Source organism: Marmota monax, unplaced genomic scaffold (genome assembly GCF_021218885.2).
Source record: "Marmota monax isolate L192 unplaced genomic scaffold, Marmota_monax_Labrador192_F-V1.1 WCK01_AAM20220418_F8-fsc00053, whole genome shotgun sequence".
NCBI lineage: Eukaryota > Metazoa > Chordata > Mammalia > Rodentia > Sciuridae > Marmota > Marmota monax.
In genome coordinates, this window is record NW_026693153.1 from 2,408,873 (window position 1) to 2,436,453 (window position 27,581).

Sequence of the window (27,581 nt, forward strand, 5' to 3'; positions counted from 1 at the left end):
GTATGTTCATATATGAACATAGGAAAGTTATGTCCAATTCATTCTACTGCCTTTCTGTTCCCATCCACTGTCCTTTCCCTTCCTTCCCCTTTGTCTAATCCAATGAATTTCTATTCCCCCCCCCCACACACACACACACATTGTGTGTTAGCATCTGCAGATCAGAGAACATTTGGTCTTTGGTTTTTTGGGGATTGGCTTATTTCATGTAGCATAATAGTCTCCAGTTCCATCCATTTACTGCCAAATGCCATAGTTTCATTTACCAACTCCGTAGCTTGGCTGTTGTGAATTGAGCAGCCATACACATTGACATGGCTGCATCACTGTGGTACACTGACTTTAAGTCCTTTAGGTATATGCCAAGGAGTGGGATAACTGGGTCAAATGATGGTTTTGTTCCAAGTTTTCTGAGGATTCTCCATACTGCTTTCCAGAGTGGTTGTACCAATTTGCAGTCCCACAAGCAATGTATGAGTACACCTTTCCCCGCACATCCTTGCCAACATTTATAATTACTTGTATTCTTTATAATTGCCATTCTGACTGGAGTGAGATGGAACCTCAGTATAGTTTTAATTTGCATTTCTCTAATTGCTAGAGATGTTGAATATTTTTTTCATATATTTGTTGACCAGTCATATTTCTTCTTCTGTGAAGTGCCTGTTCAGTTCCTTTGCCCATTTATTGATTGGGTTATCTGTGGGTTTTTTTTTATATTTTTTAATTTTTTGGTGTTAAGTTTTTTATATATCCTGGGGATTAATGTTCCATCTGAGGTGCAGGTGGCAAAGATTTGCTCCCATTCTGCAGGCTCTTTCTTCATGTTTTTGATTGTTTCTTTTGCTGTGAAGAGGCTTTTAAGTTTGATACTATTCCACTTATTGATTCTAGATTTTACTTCTTTTTTTTTTTTTATTGGTTGTTCAAAACATTACAAAGCTCTTGACATATCATATTTCATACATTTGATTCAGGTGGGTTTTGAACTCCCAATTTTACCCCAAATACAGATTGCAGAATCACGTCGGTTACACATCTACATTTTTACATAATGCCCTATTAGTAACTGTTGTATTCTGCTACCTTTCCTATCCTCTACTATCTCCCTTCCCCTCCCCTCCCATCTTCTCTCTCTACCCCATCTACTGTAATTCATTTCTCTCCTTGTTTATTTTCCCATTCCCCTCACAACCTCTTATATGTAATTTTGTATAACAATGAGGATCTCCCTCCATTACCATGCAATTTCCCTTTTCTCTCCCTTTCCCTCCCACCTCATGTATCTGTTTAATGTTAATCTTTTCTTCCTGCTCTTCCTCCCTGCTTTGTTCTTAGTTGCTCTCATTATATCAAAGAAGACATTTGGTATTTGTTTTTTAGGGATTGGCTAGCTTCACTAAGCATAATATGCTCTAGTGCCATCCATTTCCCTGCAAATTCCATGATTTTGTCATTTTTTAGTGCTGTATAATACTCCATGGTGTATAAATGCCACATTTTTTTTATCCATTCATCTATTGAAGGGCATCTGGGTTGGTTCCACAGTCTAGCGATTGTGAATCGTGCTGCTATGAACATCGATGTAGCAGTATCCCTGTAGTACGCTCTTTTAAGGTCTTCAGGGAATAGTCCGAGAAGGGGAATAGCTGGGTCAAATGGTGGTTCCATTCCCAGCTTTCCCAGGAGTCTCCATACTGCTTTCCAAATTGGCCGCACCAGTTTGCAGTCCCACCAGCAATGTACAAGAGTACCCTTTTCCCCACATCCTCTCCAGCACTTGTTGTTTGACTTCATAATGGCTGCCAATCTTACTGGAGTGAGATGGTATCTTAGGGTGGTTTTGATTTGCATTTCTCTGACTGCTAGTGATGGTGAGCATTTTTTCATGTACTTCTTGATTGATTGTATGTCCTCCTCTGAGAAGTGTCTGTTCAGGTCTTTGGTCCATTTGTTGATTGGGTTATTTGTTTTCTTATTGTTTAATTTTTTGAGTTCTTTGTATACTCTGGATATTAGGGCTCTATCTGAAGTGTGAGGAGTTCCCCCTAAAAATCTGGAAGAAGACAGGGATGCCCTCTATCACCACTTCTATTCAATATACTTCTCGAAACACTGGCCAGAGCAATTAGACAGACGAAAGAAATTAAAGGCATAAAAATAGGGAAGGAAGAACTTAAATTATCACTATTTGCAGATGACATGATTCTATACCTAGAAGACCCAAAAGGGTCTACAAAAAAACTACTAGAACTAATAAATGAATTCAGCAAAGTGGCAGGATATAAAATCAACACGCATAAATCAAAGGCATTCCTGTATATCAGCGACAAAACTTCTGAAACGGAAATGAGAAAAACACTCCATTCACAATATCCTCAAAAAAAATAAAATACTTGGGAATCAACCTAACAAAAGAGGTGAAGGACTTATACAATAAAAACTACAAAACCCTAAAAAGAGAAGTAGAAGAAGATCTTAGAAGATGGAAAAATATACCCTGTTCATGGATAGGCAGAACTAACATCATCAAAATGGCGATATTACCAAAAGTTCTCTATAGGTTTAATGCAATGCCAATCAAAATCCCAATGGCATTTCTTGTAGAAATAGATAAAGCAATCATGAAATTCATATGGAAAAATAAAAGACCCAGAATAGCAAAAGCAATTCTAAACAGGAAGTGTGAATCAGGTGGTATAGCGATACCGGATTTAAAACTATATTACAGAGCAATAGTAACAAAAACAGCATGGTACTGGTACCAAAACAGGCGGGTGGACCAATGGTACAGAATAGAGGACACAGAGACTAATCCACAAAGCTACAGCTATCTTATATTTGATAAAGGAGCTAAAAGCATGCAATGGAGGAAGGATAGCATCTTCAACAAATGGTGTTGGGAAAACTGGAAATCCATATGCAACAAAATGAAACTGAATCCCCTCCTCTCGCCATGCACAAAAGTTAACTCAAAGTGGATCAAGGAGCTAGATATCAAATCAGAGACTCTACGTCTGATAGAAGAAAAAGTTGGCTCCGATCTACATATTGTGGGGTCGGGCTCCAAATTCCTTAATAGGACACCCATATCTGTTTTTTTAGACCTGTCACATTTCCTAAAATGTGGGCACTAATAATTGCTAACAGACTGCAAGTATAATTGGATGAATAGGTGAATGATGTTTGTTCTTAGTATGTAATGACTAGACTGCATGTTCTATTTATCAGCAATTCTTGTAGTTCTATACCTTAGGTGCTTCTCCCTCTTCTTTCTTTCTTTCCATCCCAGAATTTTGACACAATTCTTCAAACATTCAGTGTCAAAGGCCTTTTTTTCCCACTGAGCCACACCCTGCACATATTAAATGTTACTGCATTCTTTGTATTCCTATTGTATTTTAGATGCATTTATATTATTGTGTTTCTTTACATGGATTTTTTTTTTTTTCTTCATGGTGAGGCTCTTAAATGACTTCTTGTCCAAAATTTAGTAAAAACAGATATTCATTAAGGTTATTACATGTCAAATTCTGTGCTTGAGGCTTTTACAAATGCTAGTTCCATTTTCAATATAATCTTTAATGTTGTTTAAATGGTTATTGAATGAATCCTTTGGATGCTGTATTTGTTACAGACACTTAGTACTTGTTGATTGAATGTATGAGTACATTTTGTATATTTTTGCTATGAGCTCTCTCTTCCTTTACTTATGTTCTAATATTCAGTTGATTTGGCTTATTTGACTCTTCTTGGTACATCCACATCTTCTTGGTATAGGTCTCTATGTCTTTTCTCATATTGTTTCTTCTACCTAAATATTTTATAACTTCTCAAATAAAACTTTTACTTATCCCTCAAAGTTCATCCTGCTCATGACCCTCCCCATTGTTATTAAAGTTTCTCATTCTTAAACTCCTGTAAGCTCTTGCTTATCATTTTTCATTTAGTATTTTTATTATTTTATTAAAGCTATTTGTCCAGTTATCTTATTTTGCATTACATCATAGGCTTCACAAATTCACCTTTATTTATTCATATTTGTGTTTCTCAAGTCTCATGGCAATGTATCATATGTACACTTTCAGGAATGAATGTACATTTAATTGAGTTGAGAAGTAGAAGGATGCGCATGAGCCTTGTGTATGTGTGAGACAAAAGATGAGGAGACAGCTCTTTTGCCTCACTGAGAGGCAGCATGGTTCGGATTGTGCATGCAGGCTCTAGAGCCAGAGCACCCTTATGCAGGTTTTGAATGCAGTGCTTCCTAGCTTTGTCACTTGGGGAAGCTGTGTGATTTCTCCTTGTATCTGTTTCCCCATTTATAATACCTACCAGGATACTGACAATACCTACCAGGTAGGGTTGCCATGGAGGTTAAGAAGGCTGAAATCTACTTATAAGGCCCATAAAACTATCTGACACATAAAAAGCAGTGTATTTATGAAGTAATTAACCAATTCAAATCTTGATCTTACCATAAGTGCCGTGAATATGTTTATTATTAAGTATAAATTTAATATAATTAGTATTTGACTTAGTATGATGGAAGCTCCATACTCCCAAGCAATCAAAAAGCAAAAGATGAAAAGTTAAAAAATAAAGGCACTATGGTTGTATATTTCTGTATAAAAGTTAATTGAAGATAAAAATGATATTGCTTCTGGGGGTGATCTATTTATACTTCAGTGTATTGCTTCTGTCTTTGATTTCCTGGGGAAGTGGTATGTATGGTCCTTCTTGGGGTTTCCTGTATTTTCCTTTCTCTTTTAATAAGAAACAAGGGAAAATGATTTCTTTTTCTTTCCTACGAGTAAGATATCTGTTCTTCTCACATTAACTACAAGAGTTTTCCCTCTGATTAAATAAAAGGCAACATATTTAGTTTTAATTAAAATAAAAGTTACAATTGACTTTTAAGGACTTTTACAGTGAAACTATGTAGCAGGTTTTTCAGAAAAAAAGAAAAAATAACTGAAATGAAACTCAAAGCCTTTCTAGTTAATATGTCTGCTATTTAGCTGGCTCCCATTATTGACTGATTTTTTTTTAAAAAGTCAAATTATCTTTACGTCAATAGGTAAACAAAAGTTACAAACTTATTGTAGACTTATTCAAAGAAGATGTCAAACCATAATTTTATGATTATGAGCAGTCTATATTTAGTTTGGGTAAGACAGGGTATACAGAGATGATAAATACTTAAAATCTGTTCTTTACCATTAAAAAGTACTTCAGAAATATCACAGGGAGTAAGTTAATTTCCTAGTAATTATTTACTATGGTTATCAGAAAAGTTCTGGACCTCTATGAAGAAGTCAGAATTTTGTGTAGGTTATATATATTAATAAGGAGCCTCTCATTGTGTCCAGTGGGGAGTGCCCTGAGTGGAACTGGATTGTTATGGTGTCTGCTGTAGTTAAAAAAAAAAAAAAAAAAAAAAAAAAAAAGGTTATACAGCAACTTCTTCAAGTTTATATTAATGAATCCCCTTCCTTCTCCTCTTTGATAATCTTCTTTATCTTTTTTTATTTTTTCTTCTCCTCTTTACCCTGAATAGCTTAAGTGACATTTACTTCACTAAAATATAGCTTCTGGTTCTCATCTTTGAAACTTGGTTTTACTAGAACCAAGAGCATGTTTAGAGAATGAACATGAAGTAATTAAATCAGCAAACCAATCTGTATTTTATTTTATTCATTTACAAAGATTAATCTCACTGTCAGGCACAGGAGAATGCTTGCATCACGTAGATAAATTTTACATGGAACAATATTATACTCAGAACATTTCTTGGTAAGCACAGAATTCAAATAAGGGGTGGTGGTTTATAGTCTGTAATAGGGTCTCCCCTATCTCAAGAATCAGCATAGGTGAAACTGCTGGCTCTTTCTCCTTTACTATGCTCTAAAAGCTCTCCTTTTCTTGCCATTTTTACTTTTGTTTTTCATAAGCTAAGTTATATTTTAAAACGCTGTTCTTTGGAGCCCTAAGAACAATTGAAACCCATTGCTAGGTTTTAAGTAGGGAAGTGGTCAAACATGCACATTAGATAGATCGCTCTTGCTGTATTATGAATAATAAATTTGAGTAGTCGTCACCAAATCTTGATCATACTCTTTATTCCTAATTTATGACTGTTCCTAATTAATTCCTAATTATGACTTCTCAAGCACACAGTATCTACCTATTAATCATCTGCATATGTACATATGTATATTTATATCTATCTATTACTCTGTAAAAATATATAGAATAATGTTCATAATACAAATAAAGGAAATACTATGATATAAAATTTAAAAATTATATAAAATGCAAATAGAATTTCAGTTCTTCTTCTAGTCCTGGAAAGGATCATCTGTATACCCCCTGGGGTCTATGGCTGTCACACAGTTTAGAAACTAATACTTAAGGAGAGAAATAAAGTAGGAGACTGGCATAGATTATAGTGGCTAAATTAAAGTGCATGGATTTGAAAATGATATGAAGATAAAATTAATAGGACTTGATTATTAAAAAGATGTTCCTGGAGTCCAGTGTGAAGCCTCAATCTGTGATTTTAAAGGCTGGATAGCACTTATTGAGATAGGAAAAACAGGAAGAAGCAGTTTGGCAACAGGTCGTTTGACCTGTGGTCACTTCTATATGTCTAAATAAGTGTGCGTGGAGATATTGATTAGTAGATTGGCTATACGGCCTTGAGGTTATGGAAAAAAACAGGGATAGAGACTTTAGATTTGTCAGTACATTTTTGTTGATAGATTGATAACCTGTGTAATGATTTCTTTTCCTTCATGCAATATTAAATATTTTTTAAAGTGATTTGCAAATTTTTAAACATTGTTGGTTTTACAAAAACATTGTTTTAAAATTTATGGAAGAAATATTATAAGTAAGAATTGTGTGTGCAGCAGCAGGTAAGAATTGATACTGAGCCATGATTGGCTGCATGTGGTACCAGCTGTCCTCTCTAGGTGTCTCCTCCATTGTTACATTTCTTACATGCATCACCACACATTTCCATTATCTGCCTGCCCTCAGATAAGTGATTTTATACTCTCTGAAATATCCTTAAAATCACTGGACTAATTAATATAGATCAGAAAGAAGGTATAGAGAGAATAAAAAGAAAAGACACTTAAAGAATTCTGATGAATGAAATATGTACCAAAGGAATTTAATGAATTTTGGAGTAGTCATTAGATAAGTATGGACAGAAATCTTGGGAGTATGGCATTATAAGAACCCAAAGGAAGATACAATTTAAAGAGAAAGATGAATCAGTTAATAGTAGTGAAGGATCAAACTAGTTTAAAAAAAATGAAAGTTTACCTAAATGTAGTAAGGAGGCATTAATAATCTGATTTGTCTTCTCTTTTTAAAATTCTAAACTCTTTTATGACACAGCATTTTAGTAGGATTTTTGTTTCCCTGAGTAAGTGTTTAGGTTGTTGTTGAACATTGACTAGGTGTGTTGATTTTGGGTGTATATTGCTTTTGGATTTTTCTGTGTGCACAGTAGGTATATTGGGACTTGGTGTGTACTGAGTAGGCTTACTGAGATTTTGATATGCACTGAATAAGTGCTTTGGATTTGCTGTTCAGTGAGCAGGTTGATTATTTTGTTTGTCCACCTACCCAGACTTTTGGTGAGTGACAACCAGTCACTCACCAAAGGGTAGAGTCTGAGAATATCTTTTCTTATTCTGAAGTTTCTAAAGTCTCTAATGATAAAAAATACGACCTTTTCTCTAACATCTAACTATGTGTATCTACTTATTTTACCTTTTCATCTTAAAAAAAACATTTAGTTAGTTTAGCAGCAGTAGGTATTTCTAAATAAGTGAGCGTGATATTGATTAGTAGATTGGGTATATAGCCTTAAGGTTATGGAAAAAAACAGAGATAGAGACTTTTTTATTTTCAGGTTTTTTTCTTTTTGGGGAGGAGGGTTGCTCTGCTGAGTTAAAAATAATTGTGCTGACCATTATTAATCTAATTACTAATACTTCCAAAATTGTGTTCCTAAAATGTGTTTTTGACGTATAAAGTAGAAATTCCTGTGCAGGCATATATTTAAGTCAAACCAAAACCCAAACTTCATATATTCCCGTATTTTAATTCTAGTCAGCTGATATATTTTAATTTTAGTCAGCTGATTAGTCTTGTATTAATTCATTAAGATAGGTTTTTAAGCTACTTATATGATTATTCTCAGATGTTATTTTACATTTTTACTTTTTGAACATTTAATCCTACTAAAATTTTAAAATGTTTTTATGTAGTGATTCATGACTTCATTATAATGTTGTTTTATTTCAGGCTACTTTACAGTAAAATTACATTATATTTTATAAGGAGACTCCATATGAAAATATTCAGAGAAAGACTGATTTACTTACAAAATATTTAATGATGTTCCCTGGACTCAAAGAGGTCCTGGTTCTTAATCCCTCTGAATGCTTGCTGCCTTCTCTGCTAAGTGTCTTGGAGGGTCAAGAAAAAGTTTCCTTCTTTGGAGCACAGAGCTTATTTGCTTATGTGTTAGTAGAGGTATTTCTCTCTGGGTCAGAGAGCACATCTTCTTATTGCCCATCAGAAAAGACTTGGGCTTCTTTAGTTCTAGATCCTACTCCAGTAACAAAACCCAATGCATGCAGAATTTAGCAGCTCTGGGCACCATCTTGGAGGAATGAGGCTAAGGGAAAAAGTTCAAGATACGACTGATATTCTGACTACCACTTGCTATAACAAAGTCCTTTAGTTCTGCTGGGAGACCTGGTGTCTTCTGCCATTAAACATTAAGCTGTGATCGGCTCAGTGGTCAGCTTGCAAGCAGGGTTTAGAATGGTTTCCTGCTGGTAGACAAACTGATTGTTACTTAATAGTAATGAGTAAAACAGTAAATAGACTTATTTTTCCTCTATAGTTTTATTTTTATGTTGTTATTGAAGAATAACACTAATATTCTTTAATAACAAAGTAGTTATTCAAAATATTATCAATAGTTTCTCTTATTGAAAGAAGCTTTTGGTGGATCTAATTATGCATGGCATGTACCTGGTTTCTCCTGTCAGAGCTTTGGAAGCATTATTGGAAGTTCTTTTTCTTTTGTCTCAATTTACTTCATACTTCTAGCAGTCTTGATTCATTGATTGCTTGTTAACTTAGTTGACTTATATTGAGAGATTTATGAAGAATTTTGTTTCATTATTGACTTTTTTATTTGTTTGTAAAGCTGAGCTCTTATTGTTAGAAGGGAGAAAATTTTAAAGCCTTACTTATACTCTCCTGTCCAAAGTTTATTAATTTTAGTGTACATAATTTCATGATATCATTTAATCAGACTGCAATGGATCAAAGACATCTTGCATGACCCATTAGCTATTGTATCTCATGAACTTACCAAGCATTACTAAACTTTCAGAGATAATACAATCAAGACTAGTTGTGCTTCATAAAGAAAAGAACAGACATCTCTTGTTCTAAGACCAGAATCTTACTCTTGTTCTATAGTAATATCTACTAAGTATGAAAATTAAAACTGTAAATTTAACCCATTTTTATGAATTTTATGTTTGCAAATTGTCTCCCTATTTTTTTCTGCAAATAAGCTATATTTCCAGTGTCCAAAAATAGATATAATTAGGTATAAAGTAATTTTATGCCTATAGTTAATTTATTTTTATGATTTATCACATGAATGAAGTTATTGAGTATATAAAGAATAATGCGAATGAGGCTTTTCTTATTTTTGTAGTCTCATAAAAACTATGATTCTGAGTTTAGGTTTCAGAATGAAAATGAGAATGATAGTTTTCCACTGTGTAGAGAAATAATGCTTGTCTGTACCATAGAGTGCTGTGAACTTTTTGGTAAGGCAAAGAAATCTATCACAAATACTCTGGGTTCTTCCCCAATTTCCTTTTCTTTGTGGTGATCTCTGGAGCAAAAGGAGGTGAAGTATGTCAATGTCTGTGTTTTTCTCTATGAAAGTCAGTAATTTTCATTTCTGAGGAAGAATTTTCAGATCTAATTATTAATATCCTAGGTAACTATAGTACTTTCCTATCAATGATGAATTTTCAAAAGGCAATGATTTGATCAAAGTGGTTTTGATATGCTTTCTGTAGACTGCTGGGAAACCATGGTATTCCCTTTTTTCTAATGTCTCTAATGATAAAATTATGACCTTTTCCTCTAGCATGAATGATGAGGGCAGTGATAGCTTGATAAGAACCTATTTTCATATTCTTTAAGAAATAAGAGTCATCATATAAAAAATAAATTTAAGTAAGAACTATATATGAAATGTCAGCACATTTAGGAATCACAGTTCTAATGTTTTACATCCATAAGAAAAACTCAAAGTTTATCAAATATCTTATGAATATTCTATCTTCTAAACAAAATAATACTCAATTTAAAGATGACACTGAATATATTTTTATTGATCAAGGTGAATTTTCTGAAAATTTCAACATAAAATTAAAAATGTGAGATGGGTTAGTAGATATGTTTCAAGTCACGATGGCATATGTTCCTGAGCTAAAATGGATTTTAAATTCCCACCACCATCACCACTAACAGGCACAAATTAGCAATCAGCAAATGTGTTGATAGTCTTGATTTTATTTTTACTTGCCAATCTCCAAATTTCTTTCTTTATAATCTTGGATTTTAATGTAACATTTTTCTAATTTTAACATATAGAGAAAAGTCCACAAATCATAAATGCAAGGTGAGAAATTTTCATAAAACGAACATGCCAATGTAAACTCTCCCTAATTAAGATGGTAGTATATCACCTGCAGCTAAAAAGCCCTCATCTTCCCTTAGCAAGTCCTGTGTAGTCATTGGCTGCCCACTGTGTTCTCACTGGAGCAGAATGGAATCATGCATAGTTGAAACCATACCAATTATACAAATTTATACAAATGTACCTTAAGGATAAATTTGGCTTCCTTGATTATTATGTTTGTGGAATTCCTCTCTGTTAGCATGTAAAAATACTTTGTTCATTCTCTTTGTTCCATTGCTATTCATCCTATTGTTGATAGACACTGACTTATTCCTGTTTTTGCATTATTATTAATAGTAAACATTTCTTGTGCATTTTAAGTGCATTTAGTGCATTTCTTATGGGTGTATGTATGAGTACAAGTTCTGATTCTTAATATAAATATAGTTTTAGCTTTAATGGTTTTCCAGGGCTATTGTTGATACCTGTTCATTTGCCTAAAGGTTCCTGTTGCTCCATATCTTTCTCAACACTTTACAGTGTCATCCATCTTTTTCAAACAAGTCATTTTATTTTAGTAGAGTGACAATGCATTGCATCAGGGAAATGACTTATGAAGTGGAACACATCTTTGAATGCTTATTGAACATTTTGATTTCCTTTGATTGCATATGTGTGAAAATTACTCATTTTGTTTCTACTTATTTTTTAGAAGTTTTTATACATTATAGATATGAATCTTTTGTTGATTATAGGTATGTTAATAGTTTATTTTGATATATGACTTTGTTTTTCATTTTGCTTATGATAACCTCATTAATAGAGGTTTTAAATTTATGTTTTCCTTTATGCTTTGAGCATTTGGGATCCTGTTTAAATTTTTTTTTTCCTGCTCCAAAGTAATGCAGATTTTTTTTTTTATGTTTCATCTAAAAAACTTTATTGCTTTGCCTTTTGCATTTAGGTGTGAGATGTGTTGAGAATTAATTTTTCTTTAATATGGTGGGAAGTAGTGGTCAAGAATTAATTTCTTCGAAGTGTTTATCCATTTGACCCAGCAAAATTTTTTGAAAACGTTTTTTCATCATTGCTGCTCATATGTAATTGATATTGGCATATTGTTTCTAGTTATTGGTGCATTTGGTTCTAAAATTTCAGTTTTGTTTCATCTGTCTTTCTATCAGGTATCAGAGCCACAATATCCATTAATTTAGAGTTTGTGTTGGTAAGCTTGTTGGTATTATTATTACTGAAGCTTGTCTTTTTAAATCTTGGCTCTTGGCATTAACTATAAAGTTGAGAATCAGTATATTCTTACTCTAACAGTACATCCTGGAATTTTTGATTGAAGTTATATTAAATCCATAAATCATTTTGAGCAGCATTGACATACTTATAATACTGAGCCTGCCGATCTACTAAAGCATAATATCTTTTTATTTATGTCTTTTATATCTCTATGCATGTATGTGTGCATGTGTGAGTCTGTGTTTTAGCTTTGGTCTTCTTCCGTTAGCTTTATTCCCATTTAATATGACATTGTAAAAACCAAAGTTTTTAAAAATTTATTTTCTAGTTACATTTTGGAGTTCCATAGAAGCAGATTTTTTTTTTTTATTTTGGTCTTATATGCAGCAATTATTTTGTGATTTCTTGTAGTTTATAATTTTAAAAAATTTCTACATATAAAACTATATGATAGGAAAATATTAACATTTCAGTAATTCTTTCTATGGCTACATAATATACATTTTAAAATTTTAATTTTAAAATTTTAATATACTTTGCATAGTTTTTTGATTCATTAGAGCATGTAGAAAAACAAAATGTTAAAAACCATGAACAAATCAGAAAGATAAAATGTTAAAGAAGTCACTTGTACTCCTTACATAGTCCACTGGCATTCATTTAACTTTTGAAGATCTCTTTAGACATAGAAATAGCTTTGAATATTAAGTCATATAGGACATATAGGAATAATTTTGAAAATTCTATTTCATTTAATAATATGCCATGAACAACTTTTACATGAAAAATATTTTTCAGTACAGTTTCAATTGTAAAATATTCTATCTCTGTTATATTCTGTTATTGCTCATGAACTTACTTCTTTTTAAGTTTTTGCTGTTATAAATATTCTTTCATGGAAGAGGCTCTTGGGCAAGGTTTTGTACTGCTATATATTTTTTGGACGTGAATATCTGAAGGCAAACCCCTGTAGAAGTAGTCTTTCTGAGTATATTTTTGAAACTTGTTTCGAAACTTGTTGCCTTCTAGAAGTACTGTGTAAATTTTCATTCACAACAAAAGTATACCTAACCTCCTGTTTTCAAACCATACTCTGTATTGTTATTCAGACTTTTGTTAAAATCCTTTGATTGTTTCTCTTTCTCTCTCTCTCTCTCTCTCTCTCTCTCTCCAAATAAAACCAATAACTTTTTTATAAATTAGAAGTTTTACAAAACTGTCTTACCTTTTTGTTTGTTATCATTTTCCTAACACTCTTTTATTCCTTTTACTTACATCTTAAAATTGCAGGATTTTCAAACTAGACTATTTAACAGACGTTTCTACACTTTTACCCAGCAGGAGACAGTCCTGGAAGATTGAGTGTGTGTCTACTGTTGACCCACTGACACATTTTCAGTTTTGTTTTCCTGCATCTGATTGATCTTATTTTCTTATTTTCTCTGAAAGGTTACCTACCATGTGTTTTAAGACCTTTAAAGATAATTATTCTTGGTTTTTGGCAGATAGATTAGGAATAATTTTCTAATAGAATTATAGTAGAGCCTTATATATAAAATTTTTGTCTCTGACATTATAAGTCACATAATGTCAAACGTTATCAAAGGATTTCCATGTAGTAACTGGAGGTCCCAGCCCCTGTTCACTTATTGGAAATTTAAAGATCCTGAAATCACACTGTTAGAACAAGTGGCTGGCTGCTCATTGATTTGTGTTCTTTCTCTTGCAGACTGACAGTTACTCATCCTTTTCAGTGTATGTTTAAACTTATTCAGCTTGCAGTTAATGTGGTTTGTAATTGTAAGTCGCAAGAACAGATTAAATTTGTCTGAATTGGTGAGAGTTAATTGGCCCGTTAACTTTTTTCAGTTCTTTTTCTTTCTCTTCCCCTTTCTTTCTTTCTCTTTCTAGGACTTTGACACTGCGTTAGTTTCTACATGTTTTTAAAACAATTTACTGTTAACTTTTTGTCTCACTAGCTTCATCTCCCAGGATGAGGTAGTAGGAAACACCACAGGCTTGTCACTGCGATTGTGTTTAAAAGGGCAAAAAAATTATTCTCTCCCAGCCCCACCCACCCTGTACAACTCTGGAAAAAATGTTGTAGCCACTTCAAATCCTATTTGGGAAGTATAGGTCTTGCATGCAGTAGCTGTAGAACAATCTATTGTTTGTTTGTTTTTAAAGACCTCTTTGTATTCTATTTTTATTCTTTAAAAGGCCTACCACTTTAATCCCCTCACCTCCTACATAGGGCTGTTTTACTGGGCTGATCAAAGGAGGAGAATCTCTTGAACAAACCTTTTTGTCTGATAAATTAGCTACATAATGCCTAGCTTCTTAATCCTTGTTACCACCCTTAATGAAGGTTCCATTGAAATAATGCCTGTTTGGGCCTTAGGTTTATCACAACGGAACTGTAATAAAGTTTCATTTACCCAAGTAGCTTTCCTTTTTGTTAATTGTTCTAAGGTGGTATGGTGACAGAAATTATGTAAGTTTGTACATTTTATATAATGTGCTTTGGTGTTCCCCTGGTATTATGATTTACTTATGTCTAAAATATTAGATGATAATAACTTTTATGAGGCACATTAAAGATGTCTGTTCAATCATTATTTTATTTTATATTTTATACATAAAACAAATACCAAGGGTTTTAATTTTTCCAGTATATTTGTTTTTTATACTTTATACACAAAACAGAATAATTATTTTCCATACAAAAGAGATAGTTATCTTTGCCCTGCTGAAGCCAGTAGTTCTTTGATCAACTCTTTTCCCTCTATGGTTATATCCTTTGTGTGTGTTGAGTATTGGAAACTTTAATTTGGAAAAGAAAAACGTGCCTCTTAGGCAGTACTTTCATGGTCGCTGTAATGAAGCTGGACATAATTGCATATTTACACTTCACTATAAACCAGCGGCTTTCTAGTATTATTAAAAGTTTTACTTGTTCTTTTAAAACAGCAGCATTTTGTTAACCTTAATCAGAGTCTGACGTGTGTTTCTTCTAAATGGCGTCTGATGTGGTGTCTCTCTTCAGTTCTCTGTGGTTTCCTGTTTTTTTTTTTTTTTCATACATATAGAAGAGCCTTTTGAGGTATTAAGACTCATATTTTTTCTTTTATATAATAGTACATCAAACCTAAACTTTCTTACAAATACAGCATAGTATTATAAGACTGTCTCATCTTTTATTTATGCTACTTCCTACAGACTCCTGGAATTTCTCCAGCCCTTAGTGTATCCATATTCCAGCATTTCTTATATATTCTCCCTCTCTATTTTTTAGGACTACAAATCTTATTTCTACTCCCAAAGTGTATACTTTTTTAAGAATAGAGATGGTATCTTGTATTTCTACAGTAGTAGATACAGCAGATAGGTGTCCCTCAAAGTGTTGCTCCCCAATCCAGCAGTGTGAACATTACCTGGGAACTTGTTAGAACTGTAAATCCTCAAGCCCTACCCAGGCGGGAAGAATATTTGGGTGGGAGATCAGAAAACTTTTTTTATAAGCCCTTCATATAATTTGGATGTGCACTGAAGTTCCACAATCACTGCTATAGATAGTTATTCATTAATATGAAAGTGGTAATTTAGTGGTGATGCTTCTTTGGGAGGTTTGGTCTGTGGTGGGGCCAGGCAAGATTAACACTTCTGCTTGGGGCTTTTATTTCTCAGGAGATAATGGTAAGGAAAAACCTGTAGTTTGATTGTTGGCTACATTTTAAGAGGGTGCACATAGGTCTTATACAATCGTATTTTGTAAACTGCAGTTTAAATGTTTTAAAATATAATTGTTTCTTCATTTCATATATTCAGGAATAGGCATTTGCCATTCTAAAGAAGTAAGCTTACTAAGGAGAGCATAACAGGCTTTACTGATTTTCATTGGAGGGATGAGGATAGGGAGTGTTGGAAAATGTTCAGATGAGGGTATGCTGGGAGGGAGACCTTTGTCTACTACTATCCTGTGCTTTCCTTAATTATTGAAACACATACTGTGTTACTTATTAAAAGTTTTTGATTTATGAAACTGAATTAATAAGTAGATGTATATTTCCAAGAGATAGCCATTATAGTTACTATTTTTAAAAGGTAGGTTTATCATTGCTTTCATATGGAAAAATAAATAACATGAGATTTTTGTCTCTGCAGAAAACATCAGGGAAGGGTCAGATATGTCTTGATAATTTTCCAATTTAATCTTTTGAGATGGTGAATACACATTATTCTTGTGTATTGAATAAAGGATTTCTACTATTATGCATACCCATAATCTTATAAATATTAAAAAAAACAGAAAGGGAGAATTTAATATTGATTCAGAGTTAAATAACCTTGTATAAATAAATTAAGAAATCATGATACATAGAACTTTGACCCAAATACATGCTTTTCTGTGTTTGTAGAGATATCTGATAGCTAAAGGCTATTTGAGAGGAAAAATTAATTTTTTGTCATATTCTTAGAAAATAAAAATAATCAATTTAGGAAAACCGATTACATGTGACAGTATTCTCAACTATTTATTTTATTACAAATACATTATTTTTATTTATTTGTGCTGTTTCAATGGAAGGTATATCTTTAATGACACTTTAATCAATTACATGTTTTGTTTTTTCCTTTCACAGAACCATCGTACCATGGAAAGTATTCAGACAGTGCCTTCATGAGGTTCATCAAATTAGCTCTGGCCTGGAAGCAATGGCTTTAAAATCAACAATTGATTTAACTTGCAATGATTACATTTCAGTTTTTGAATTTGATATTTTTACCAGGCTATTTCAGGTAAGCTGTAGACCTGCTTAATCTATCCGTCCTTTCGTTTCTTCCCTTCTGTATATATGGATGTGTGTGTGTTTTTGTACCTGTCTTTGTCTCTCTCACACATATACCCAAATTTATGGAAAAGTCTTATTTTGGGCTGTCTATAATTTTATTCGCATAAGTGTTTGATCATTTCTGTAGGTTTAGATGAGGCATTTTGGAGTAAATATGGAGTTTCAGGTCCAGTAAGCCCTGTCAGTTTTGAGAAGACTCATGTAAAGGAGCTTTGTTGGAAACTCCCTGTATAGTTTCTCACTTTATTTTGTTCACCTTTCAGCCCAGTTCTAATAGAAAGCACCACTGGCGATGGCCATTTGCTGGAGTTGTATCTCAACTCTCTCTCTCTCTCTCTCTCTCTCTCTCATTGGTTTGTTTTGGTTATACATGCCAGTAGAGTCTATTTTGACATAATTATAAATGCATGGAATATATCTTTTTCTAATCCAGTCTCCAGTTCCTCCCTTTCTTCTCCCCTCCCCTCAACCTCTCCTTTCTTCCCTCTACTCTACTAGTTTCTCTGCCATTTACCCATATTTATGTTTTTTCTTCCATTTTTTGGTAATAGTTACTTTTTTAAAAAAAAAAGTTAATTTATTGTGGATGTACACATGGTAAGACTCAGGTGTATCCATGTATGTATATAGGAATGTTATGTCTGATTCAGTACACTGTCTTTCCTTACCTATCTCTCCTCCCTTCACTTCATTCCTCTTTGTCTACTACATCAATCTTTCTTCTGTTCTTTTTTCTTACCATCACCACCCCAGACTTATTTTGGGTTAGCTTCTACATATTAGAAAAAACATATGACCTTTGACTTTTGGTGATTAACTTATTTCACTTAGTATGATGGTTTCAAGATCCATCCATTTACAAGCAAATGTTAAAAAGTAATTTGTCTTTATGGCTAAGTAATACTCCATTGTGTGTGTGTGTGTATATATATATATATATATATATATACACACACACACACACACACACCACATTTTATTTTTCCATTCATGTGTTAAACGGTACCTAGGTTGCTGTGTAGCTTAGTTATTGTGAATTGTGCTGCTATAAAAATTGATGTGGCTGTGTCAGTATCTGATTTTAAATCAGTTGGATATATACCAAGGTTCAGGATAACTTGGTCAAATGGTGGTTCTATTCCTAGTTGGTTTTTGTTTGTTTGTTTTTGAGTACCAGGGATTGAACTTGGGGGCACTTGACCACTGAGCTACAACTCTGGCCCTATTTTGTATTTTATTTAGAGACAAGGTCTCAATGAGTTGCTTAGTGCCTCAGTTTTTTCTGAGGCTTGCTTTGAATTCACTATCCTCCTGTCTCAGTCTCCTGAGCTGCTGAGATTATAGGTGTGGGCTATTATGCCCAGCCCATTCCTAATTTTTTGAAGAATCTTCAATTCCTTTTTAAAGTGGTTGCAGTCCCACCAGCAATGTATGGGTGCACCTTTCCCCCCACATCCCCTCCGACATTTATTGTTACTTATGTTCTTGATAATTGTCATTCTGTTGGAGTGAGATGAAATCTCAGTTTGGTTTTAATTTGCATTTCTCTTTGCCTATGGCATTCATTAGGTCAGAAGGTGGAGAATAAAGTTAGAAATAGTAAACTGTTGTATAAAGAAAGATACTGTGATTTTATATTGTTTTAAAAAATGTTTCATTCATTGAACCTTATGAAATGAACATTTTTCCATGTCAACATAATATACTTCATTGATATGATTTTTCAGTTCCTATATACTATTCCATAGAAACTGTTATGTAACAAAGTTCTCCTGTTGAAAATTCAGATATTTACCCCTGTGATTTCCCTAGGATAAATAGTTTTAAGATAGACATTGTTATTCTATTCATTGTTTTACTCAATCCTCTATAATTGTTTACACCTTCTATGTGTAAAGAAGTGAATCATATAGGCGGTAGTATCATGTGGAAGCTACGTTTTGTTCTTTGCATAACTTCATTTTATTATTTTTAACATTAAGACTCAAAATTTGTCTTTTGAGTTTGGCTTTGCCACTAAAATGTATATTATTTATGGGATTCAATTCAGGTAGTCATAAAATGAGAGTCCTGCTTAAAATTTTTGTTATCCTAGTAATATAAATTATATTGTGAGATAAATCAATTAGAAGCCAGACTTACTTATATTCTGATACAATTTTTTATTAGTTTAACCTAACCCATGATGTGTTGTTATTGAAATATACTTTCAACACATGTTAGAACATAGAATTAGTTTCATTTTTTTTTCACACTATATGAATTTTTTCTCTGATTTACAACTGCTTGGACCGAGCTGGCAAAGACTTGGTGACAGATTGATGCAAGGAAGCAACATTGCACAGGATTAACTTTTAATTTATTAAATAATTCATTAATATAAGACAAATGAATTCCTGTCAGTATATGTAGAGTGAATTTTACTTTATTAATTTTTTAAAATCAGAATTCTGCCTTGCATTTAGAATAAAAAGTTAGATAAGATACTGAAAAGAGTGTCTTTTGTTTATTTTAAATGTATAGTTGTTTGATGATTATTCCCTTGTTATGGATAGGGTGGCAGCTTATCATTTTATAATAGAAGCTCTCCTTTCTTTAGAAGTTTCTGATAATTTTACAGAATAAATACATTTAATTCTTTTATTTAATATAATACAAGACTGTGCATATAATAGGAGCTTTGCTTCTTCACCATGTGAAGGAAGAAAACAAAAGTCATATTCACACATTAAACCTAATTGCTCAGTTTAAGAAGTTATCTATTTTTTGTGAGAAGCTTGGGTAACTTTTTAGTGTGGTTATTAAAGGCTAAAATGCCTTGGAGTTATATATTAAAGGCATGGGAGCAACTTAATTTTGGTTAAATGCTTACCCAAACTACTGCTTAATATGCGTACTTATTTTCTGATAAGCTGTTTCATGTTAAAACAGCTTGAGCAACCTTGATACCCTAAGGTTTATGTATCTTGTTTATGTTTACTGAGCTGGGAGAAGAAAGGGGTTCTTTTAAGTACAACTACTGTGAAAAGTTTGAGCTAATAAAACCAAAATACTGAGCCAAGAAATGCTTCATCTCTTTAAAAAAAAAAAAAGCGTAATTACAGAAGTAGCTGAAAAACTTTCATTTGTTCTATTTACTGATAACTTCTGGCATTTTTCATTTATTCAGATGCTTTGACTATAAACATACAAGTGCTATAAAACATGATAAAATTTGTTCTGTGAGATTTAACTTTTCCTGATCTTCTATTTTTACATTATTTTAAACATTGAGGGTTAATTTTCTTAAATTTATTATATTAATTTAGCCTTTATGTTTGCATAGTTTATGTAAACATGTTTTATTAATATGGTAACTGTGAACATTTTACTGTAGAGTGATACTGGTGGTTAGTGAACTCTTCCAGCTCTGAATGATTGGGGGTGGAGTACTTATCAAATAGAATCTGAAAGGCAGTAAGGTGCACTCAGGATTTGGGGTGTGAAGGAAGGAACTCAGTGTAAGGATTTGAGGGAAGGGGCCAGCAGAAGTCGAGATGAAGTTGAGGATTACATAGTGAATGAAAGAAGTAAGAGATCTTTCTTTCTTTTGTCTTTCATCATTCCTTGCCAGTATACCTTGAATGAATGCTGTGGGGTCCTTAGAAGGTTCTCGCTGTGATTGTGTGGTCATCTTTCTCATTTGGTCTTTTTTTGTCTGCCTTTAACCTTCTCTTTCTCCTCTCCAGGTAATTGAGGGATACTGGGCTAAGCAGGTGCTGCAGTCCTAGAGTGGAATGTGAGGATTTGCTTCTCTTTCCTTTCTCTGGGTCTGCACTTCACTTCCCTTTCTCCTAGTATTAGAGAGGACTTGGTCATTGAGAAATTGGCACTAAATTTGTAGAGTTTCAGGATAAGTAAGGAGTATTTAGGGGAATATCCTAGTCACTTTAGAATGGGGAAAAAATAAGAGAGGGAGCAAGTCGTTAGTTGTAGTGAAGAATGACAGGGTATATCTGGGTACATTAGCTGAGGACCCTGTATCAGCTTAAGTAATAAGTCAGTAATTGGTTCTTGAAATAGCATCATTTAGGAAAATGCAGGGACTAGTGTCTTTAATTCAGTGCATTAATTTCTGTAGTTGTTTTAAAAAATTCATGTAGCTTTGTGTTCATGTGTGTGAAAAAGACTTCCATTAATGGAGAAAATGAATTACAGGATTCTTATTCAAAGCACTTTGTTTGCCTTCTTTAAGCCATTATTTTGAAAGATACTTTACTGTGCACACACACAAGTACCACGTGCTTCTGATTCTTCTGAGTAGGTTGTGTTCACAAGAAAAACAGCACAGACTCATTTTATTACATAAATATTTTTGCAATTAGAAGCTGACCCTTTGGATTATGTACTAAGAACTTGTTGTTAAATACTGTAGAAGTTGGCTCTAAACTCCAATTTTTTATTTTTCACTTGAATTTTGAGCTATGCACTGTTTCTCTATAAAGTTGAGCATTTTTAAAAACAATTCTTTCATTGTCATATGGACTTTAATGAGTGTGACTCCAGTATTTATTTGATATTCTTTCTACCATTGTCCTTTGTAAATGGGGGAGCAAAACAAAAATACCTAGAATAATAGTTATTTCTCAGTTGTTTTTCTTTTGACATGTGCTGATATTTTTCCAAGTATTGTTTTATGCATTTTCAGTCATGCCTTAAGAAGGAAATTAAAAACATGCTTTTTATTTTTAAGTTCAGAGACAGAACCTTTCATGTTAGTATTCTCCAGAGTTCCCTTTTAACCCAATTAGTTGTTTTAGTGAGATGGGGAAATACCCCAAAGATATTTCTTGTTATGTCAAAAAAGGCTAAAATACTTTTTATTACTAAATCATTCTTTCCCTTGTTATTCTCATCTCAAGAGACATAATCCTTGAAGAATTCTGCCTTGTAAATTGGAAATTTGGTTTATAATAATGAAGAATAAGTCTCAAAACAAACAAAAGCAGGAACTCCTACCAATAATCTTGTCTAGGATAACTGTTTCAACAGCATAAATTTGGCAACATAAATACCTTTTTTTCTTTTATGTAGAAGATTTATGAATCTGGAACATCAGATATAGTGGGCTGCCAATTTCTTGGAATAAATGTGGCTTCAGCCTCAAAAATATTACACAGATGATTCATCTACACCCTCAAGCAAAGTTGTCTATCACTGGCTGTCTTTTTTCTCTTGCCATGGTAACTAGAGGGACAGCTAATCAGATTAGAGAGAGACTGATGCATTGATACAAACCAAATATTTATGTGAAAAGTTTTTATATAACTCACTTTTAAACTATAAACCTTTGCTAACTTTATAGCTGTGAAAGGTAAACCAAAAGTGAGAACAGTATCTTGTTACCATGGAAAGAACACTAGTACAAGTCACTATTTAGGGAATCTGTTTAAAAACAATCATCCCTGCCTGATTAGTATGTATCTGATACTGTTAATGGCTTTGGTATCTGTGAATGACTGAGATAGGCAAGTTCCTTATCCTTAGCCAGCTTGTGGTAAATGTGTAAGCTTTTCCAAAACACTTAAATTCTATCATATGATTTCTAAGTCTATAAAATGAGGCACCTGAGGGCATAGTAGTAGCCAGAACAGACAGACTGGCAGATTAGGAATATGACAAGATGTAACAGTTGTTTTAAAAAATTATTTTCCCACAATAAAAAATTAAAAAAAATTATTTTAGATATACATGACAATAGAGTGTGTTTTGACATATTATACATACATGGAATATAACTTATTCTAATTAGTATCCCATTCTTGTGTTGTATGTGATGTGGAGTTTTATTAGTTGTGTATATATTTTTGTTTATTGTTGTTTATTGTTGTCTGATTTATTGTTGTTTATTGTTGTCTGATTCATTCAACTGTTTTTCCTATTCTCATCCCATCGTCCCTCCCTTCATTTCCCTTTGTCTATACTAGTGAAATTCTGTTCTTCCCTTGTCCCCCTCAAGATGTAACAGTTTTAAAGAGATTTAATTATTTAATTTTAAATAATTCAATTATTTTAATTTTTAGAAAGAAATTTATTGTCTTCATCACCAACATCAGTGGTTATAAGTTATGATATTTCCTGCAAAGTTAAATAGGCTTTACATAGATTAGTTTATTTTTGTCAAAAGTTTTCATATTGTTTCCGGGTATTTTTGAACACATTCAATTAGGTTGTATGAGAGTACATATATATATAAGTATATATAAATACATATAGTAGACACACATGCCTTGACTCTCACTGGGAGTAACATTTGGAAAGAGGAAGCACATGGATATCTGGGGAAAGAAAGTTTAAGTAAAAAAATCAGCAAAAACAAAGACTCTGAGATGACTAAGGGGTTTGTGTTCAGGACAAGAACTCAAAGGTCAGAACGACTGGAGAAATAGCAGAAAGAATAATAACAGTTGGAGACAGAAAGACAGTTGGGTATCAAACCCTATTAGGCCAGTCCATTAAGTCTTTATGGGCAATTCACAAGGACTGTGACTCTTATTTAAGGTGGAAGGTTTTGAACTAAAGAGTATGAGGTTTATGCTTCCAAATGATCAGAATGCTGTACTAAAAATAGACTAGAGATTACATGGATTTCCTTTTTGCTCTCTGTATTCTGGTCTTAGGAAATTTATTTTCCTTCTAATCCCATTTCTTTTCTGCAAACAAGAACAAACTATTCCATGTTTGCTAATAGCTAGGAAAGGCTAACACATAAGCTCATATTAACTTCAGAAATATCTGGGGGAATTGCATTAAGTATATGAAGAAATGGGTTGGTATGTAATCAGTAGTTGATATTCTCTAGGTAATCTCCTTCAATTTATTTGTATTTTTAGCCTTGGGGCTCTATTTTACGGAATTGGAATTTCTTAGCTGTAACACATCCAGGTTATATGGCATTTCTCACATATGATGAAGTTAAAGCACGGCTACAGAAGTACAGTACCAAACCTGGAAGGTAAGACCTTTTACCAATAATATGTAATGAGTTTAAAGAAAAATCCTCTATGATTTATGTCTAAGTAAGGGGTGGGGTGGAAGAGCCAATAAAACAAAATGTACTTCTTTTTGAGTCTTTTAAATTGATAGATTGTGTTTGTTCTGAAGCTTCATGTTCATAAAGTGATAGGGAATGGGTTTCTATGTAATTTGTTGAAGATTCATCCGTCTTCCCTGTTTGGCTTTTCAATTTGGAATAAGATATTAACGTATTGATTGTTTTGTGATTCTTTGTGTACAAAAATTACATGTATAAATTTGAATACTTGAATATTGTGTTGAAGTTAAAATAAATAGAGCAGATTTATGTTTATTATTTTTTAAAAAATATTCTTTTAGTAGTAGATGGACACGATATCTTTATTTATTTATTTTTATGTGGTGCTGAGGATCAAACCCAGTGCCTCACATGTGTGAGGCAGGCAGGCGCTTTACCACTAAGCTACAGCCCCAATCCCTTATGTTCATTATTTTAAAGGTGTTTTGAAGACATTTAATTAGGTTCTGTGATAAATCCATAAAAGTATGTATGTAATCAGTAGTTATACATGTAAGTATACACACAGGTTCAAGATAAATACATATAAGTACATAAGCATATTGTTATAATTAAATCAATTTCATGTCCTGGAAAGCTTTTTCTTTAATACCTCATGCTGTTTTTATAGCCTAAGCATTTATAATTTATTTTTCTAATGATGACATTGAGTGAGACACACAATGATTGCATGTTTGGTCAAACTTTCTGGCTTTGACCATAAAAGCACACATTATTTAGTAACAAGTCCAGAAAATCTGTTTTCTCCCAGGCTAAGTACTTTTTTCCCTGTCCCATCTAAAAATGAGTTAGGCGAATAGTAGGTACTGAGGCATCTGTGCTGCACCAGGCAGTGTGCTGGGTACAGCAGTAGTGACATTGGAGACCTGTCTTCGGGACTGTCACAGGATAGTGGAAGATATCATTCTAAAGTCCATTAATATACTGATTTTCAAATAGAGATTGTTTCATTTTAAAAATGAGTTTGGTTGTTTCATTTTTTTTAAGTCTACCTCTTCATTCTAGGATCATTTTTATTTAATTTGTAGTGCATAGGGTGTTTGTCCTGTAACAAAATCTTCTTATGTATAAGCCAGTTTTAATTGCTATCATTATCATGTCATAATGAAAATTTCCATTTTATAAAAATTACTATGCATAGGAAAAACAGCTGGTGGTACAGAAAACATTGACTTCCATTAATGTCTTCTGATTAGATAGAAGAGAATTGATTATTGTGACTCTGAGAACAGGTCAGATACTTTGTATGTTAACTAGGACTTAGATTTAGTTTTGTTCAAACTTCTCTCATGACCATATTTTTGTATACCTAGAGATGAAATGGGTAATCTCTCGCAATTGTCATAAGTAAAATGTGATGCGAATATTTAAAATGTGTTTAGGGAAACTCTTCATGAACATATCAAATACCTTTGGTAAATATTTGCTTTGCAGGATATGTTTAACTGGTCTTTCTCCTTTGTTTTGTATTAAGGAAAATAGTTGGGTCTATTCCAAGGACATTTGTGTTCCAACTAACAAACTATTAGTTACCTGATGAAATATGTTTGAGGACTAGGGGTATAGCTCAGTGGTAGAGCACTTGTGTAGCATGGACAAGGTCCTAGGTTCAGTCTCTAGCAGCAGGAAGAAAAAATTATGTTTGAGAATCACAGGATACATCCCTTGGATAACATTTAGTGTTAAAGAATGACATGAACTACCCTGCAAACACGAAACTATTTCATCTGATTGTTATTCATGCCATTGTTGGAGAGTAATGTGCTAGAAATACAGCAAAAGTTCACTTCATGAAGCTGGAAAGAAGTAGCTACCAACAAAAAGATCAGCAGCAAGTGATATTAAGAGTTGTGGAACCAACCCAGATGCCCTTCAATAGATGAATGGATAAAAAAAATGTGGCATTTATACACCATGGAGTATTACGCAGCACTAAAAAATGACAAAATCATAGAATTTGCAGGGAAATGGATGGCACTAGAGCATATTATGCTTAGTGAAGCCAGCCAATCCCTAAAAAACAAATACCAAATGTCTTCTTTGATATAATGAGAGCAACTAAGAACAGAGCAGGGAGGAAGAGCAGGAAGAAAAGATTAACATTAAACAGATACATGAGGTGGGATGGAAAGGGAGAGAAAAGGGAAATTGCATGGTAATGGAGGGAGACCCTCATTGTTATACAAAATTACATATAAGAGGTTGTGAGGGGAATGGGAAAATAAACAAGGAGAGATATGAATTACAGTGGATGGGGTAGAGAGAGAAGATGGGAGGGGAGGGAGGGGGGATGGTAGAGGATAGGAAAGGTAGCAGAATACAACAGTTACTAATAGGGCATTATGTAAAAATGTGGATGTGTAACCGATGTGATTCTGCAATCTGTATTTGGGGTAAAATTGGGAGTTCATAACCAACTTGAATCTAATGTATGAAATATGATATGTCAAGAGCTTTATAATGTTTTGAACAACCAATAAAAAAAATTAAAAAAAAATGCAGAATGAATAAACTGAAACGCTATTTTGAGAGGATCTGAATATGTGTACTGATTCTTCCCCTTCTGTTTCTCTTGGGAACAATACTGATTCCCAGAATATATATGTTTTTTCAACCTGTGTTCAAGTCTGTTGAATTCCACGTTCCAGGACTTGGGGAATGCTTGCTGTCATGTATGAACTATCTTCCAACTAATTCCTTATCAGAAATAAAATGATTATTTGGCATTCAAAAAAAAAGAGTTGTGCAAGTGAAACAGTAGAGCAAAAAAGTTCAGAGAGGAAGAAATTATTCCAAAAACCATATTGTTGCTCTCACCAGTTGTTACTAATGCTATAGTCTGCCCACATGAATTGCTTGAACTTCTGTATAATCAGTTTTAGAAACACCATCCTAGCACAGTGTTTAGGAAACAGAAAGTGATGTGAGTAAAATCCTGAGAAGTTTCACAGATGTGCTTCTCTATATTTACTAGATTCTTGGCATATTAATAAATATGAAATGTTTTAAAATATAACCAAGGAGATTTGTAATTATTTTCTTCATTGTAGTATTCTACTCTACAAATTCTGGAAAAATCTGTGGTCTATACAAATCTATAAGATTGTCACTACCTCTGAGTAATTAAAAGGGCTGTATCATATACATTTCTTGATGTAACAAGTTCTTAGTTATTTCCCAAATTATATTTTATAGTGATTTTTTATGATTTTATGGTTATTCTCATAACATCACAACCATTATTCTGGGCAGAATTATTTTATCTGATTCTGATTGAGGATGGCAATAGTTGATAGGTTACTATCTTGTGTTCAGGCTCTCTAGGGAAATATTTTTTTGACTGCTTTGAAAAGGTCCTTTCTGATGGTTTTATCACATGTGACGTTCCTAATGTTAAAAAAATCACAATTTATTTATTTCTTTAAAAACTCAATTTCCTTGATAGAGAAATCACATTTTACCATTAAACATAAAACTTAATTAAAGCCCATGACTGAATCACCATTACAAATGCTAAATTACATTTGTAAAAATTTTTTATACTGTACATGATTCATTGATTAGTAAATTAAGGTCTTATTTCTCTTATTTCTTACATTTATATAGTAACTCAAATATAGCCAACAGATATGGAAATCATCGT

General features: G+C 33.0%; 1 protein-coding gene across 4 annotated transcripts in view; it reads left to right on the forward strand.

Moving 5' to 3' along the window:
• Cblb (Cbl proto-oncogene B) overlaps nucleotides 1-27,581 on the forward strand; it is a 205,089-nt gene that overhangs the window by 96,828 nt on the left and 80,680 nt on the right. For all 4 annotated transcript variants that reach the window (XM_046455296.2, XM_046455295.2, XM_046455298.2 and 1 more), the window contains exons 5-6: nucleotides 16,636-16,792; nucleotides 23,718-23,839. In XM_046455296.2, the coding sequence (XP_046311252.1) occupies nucleotides 16,636-16,792; nucleotides 23,718-23,839 (279 nt within the window). The remainder of the gene's footprint in view (nucleotides 1-16,635; nucleotides 16,793-23,717; nucleotides 23,840-27,581) is intronic.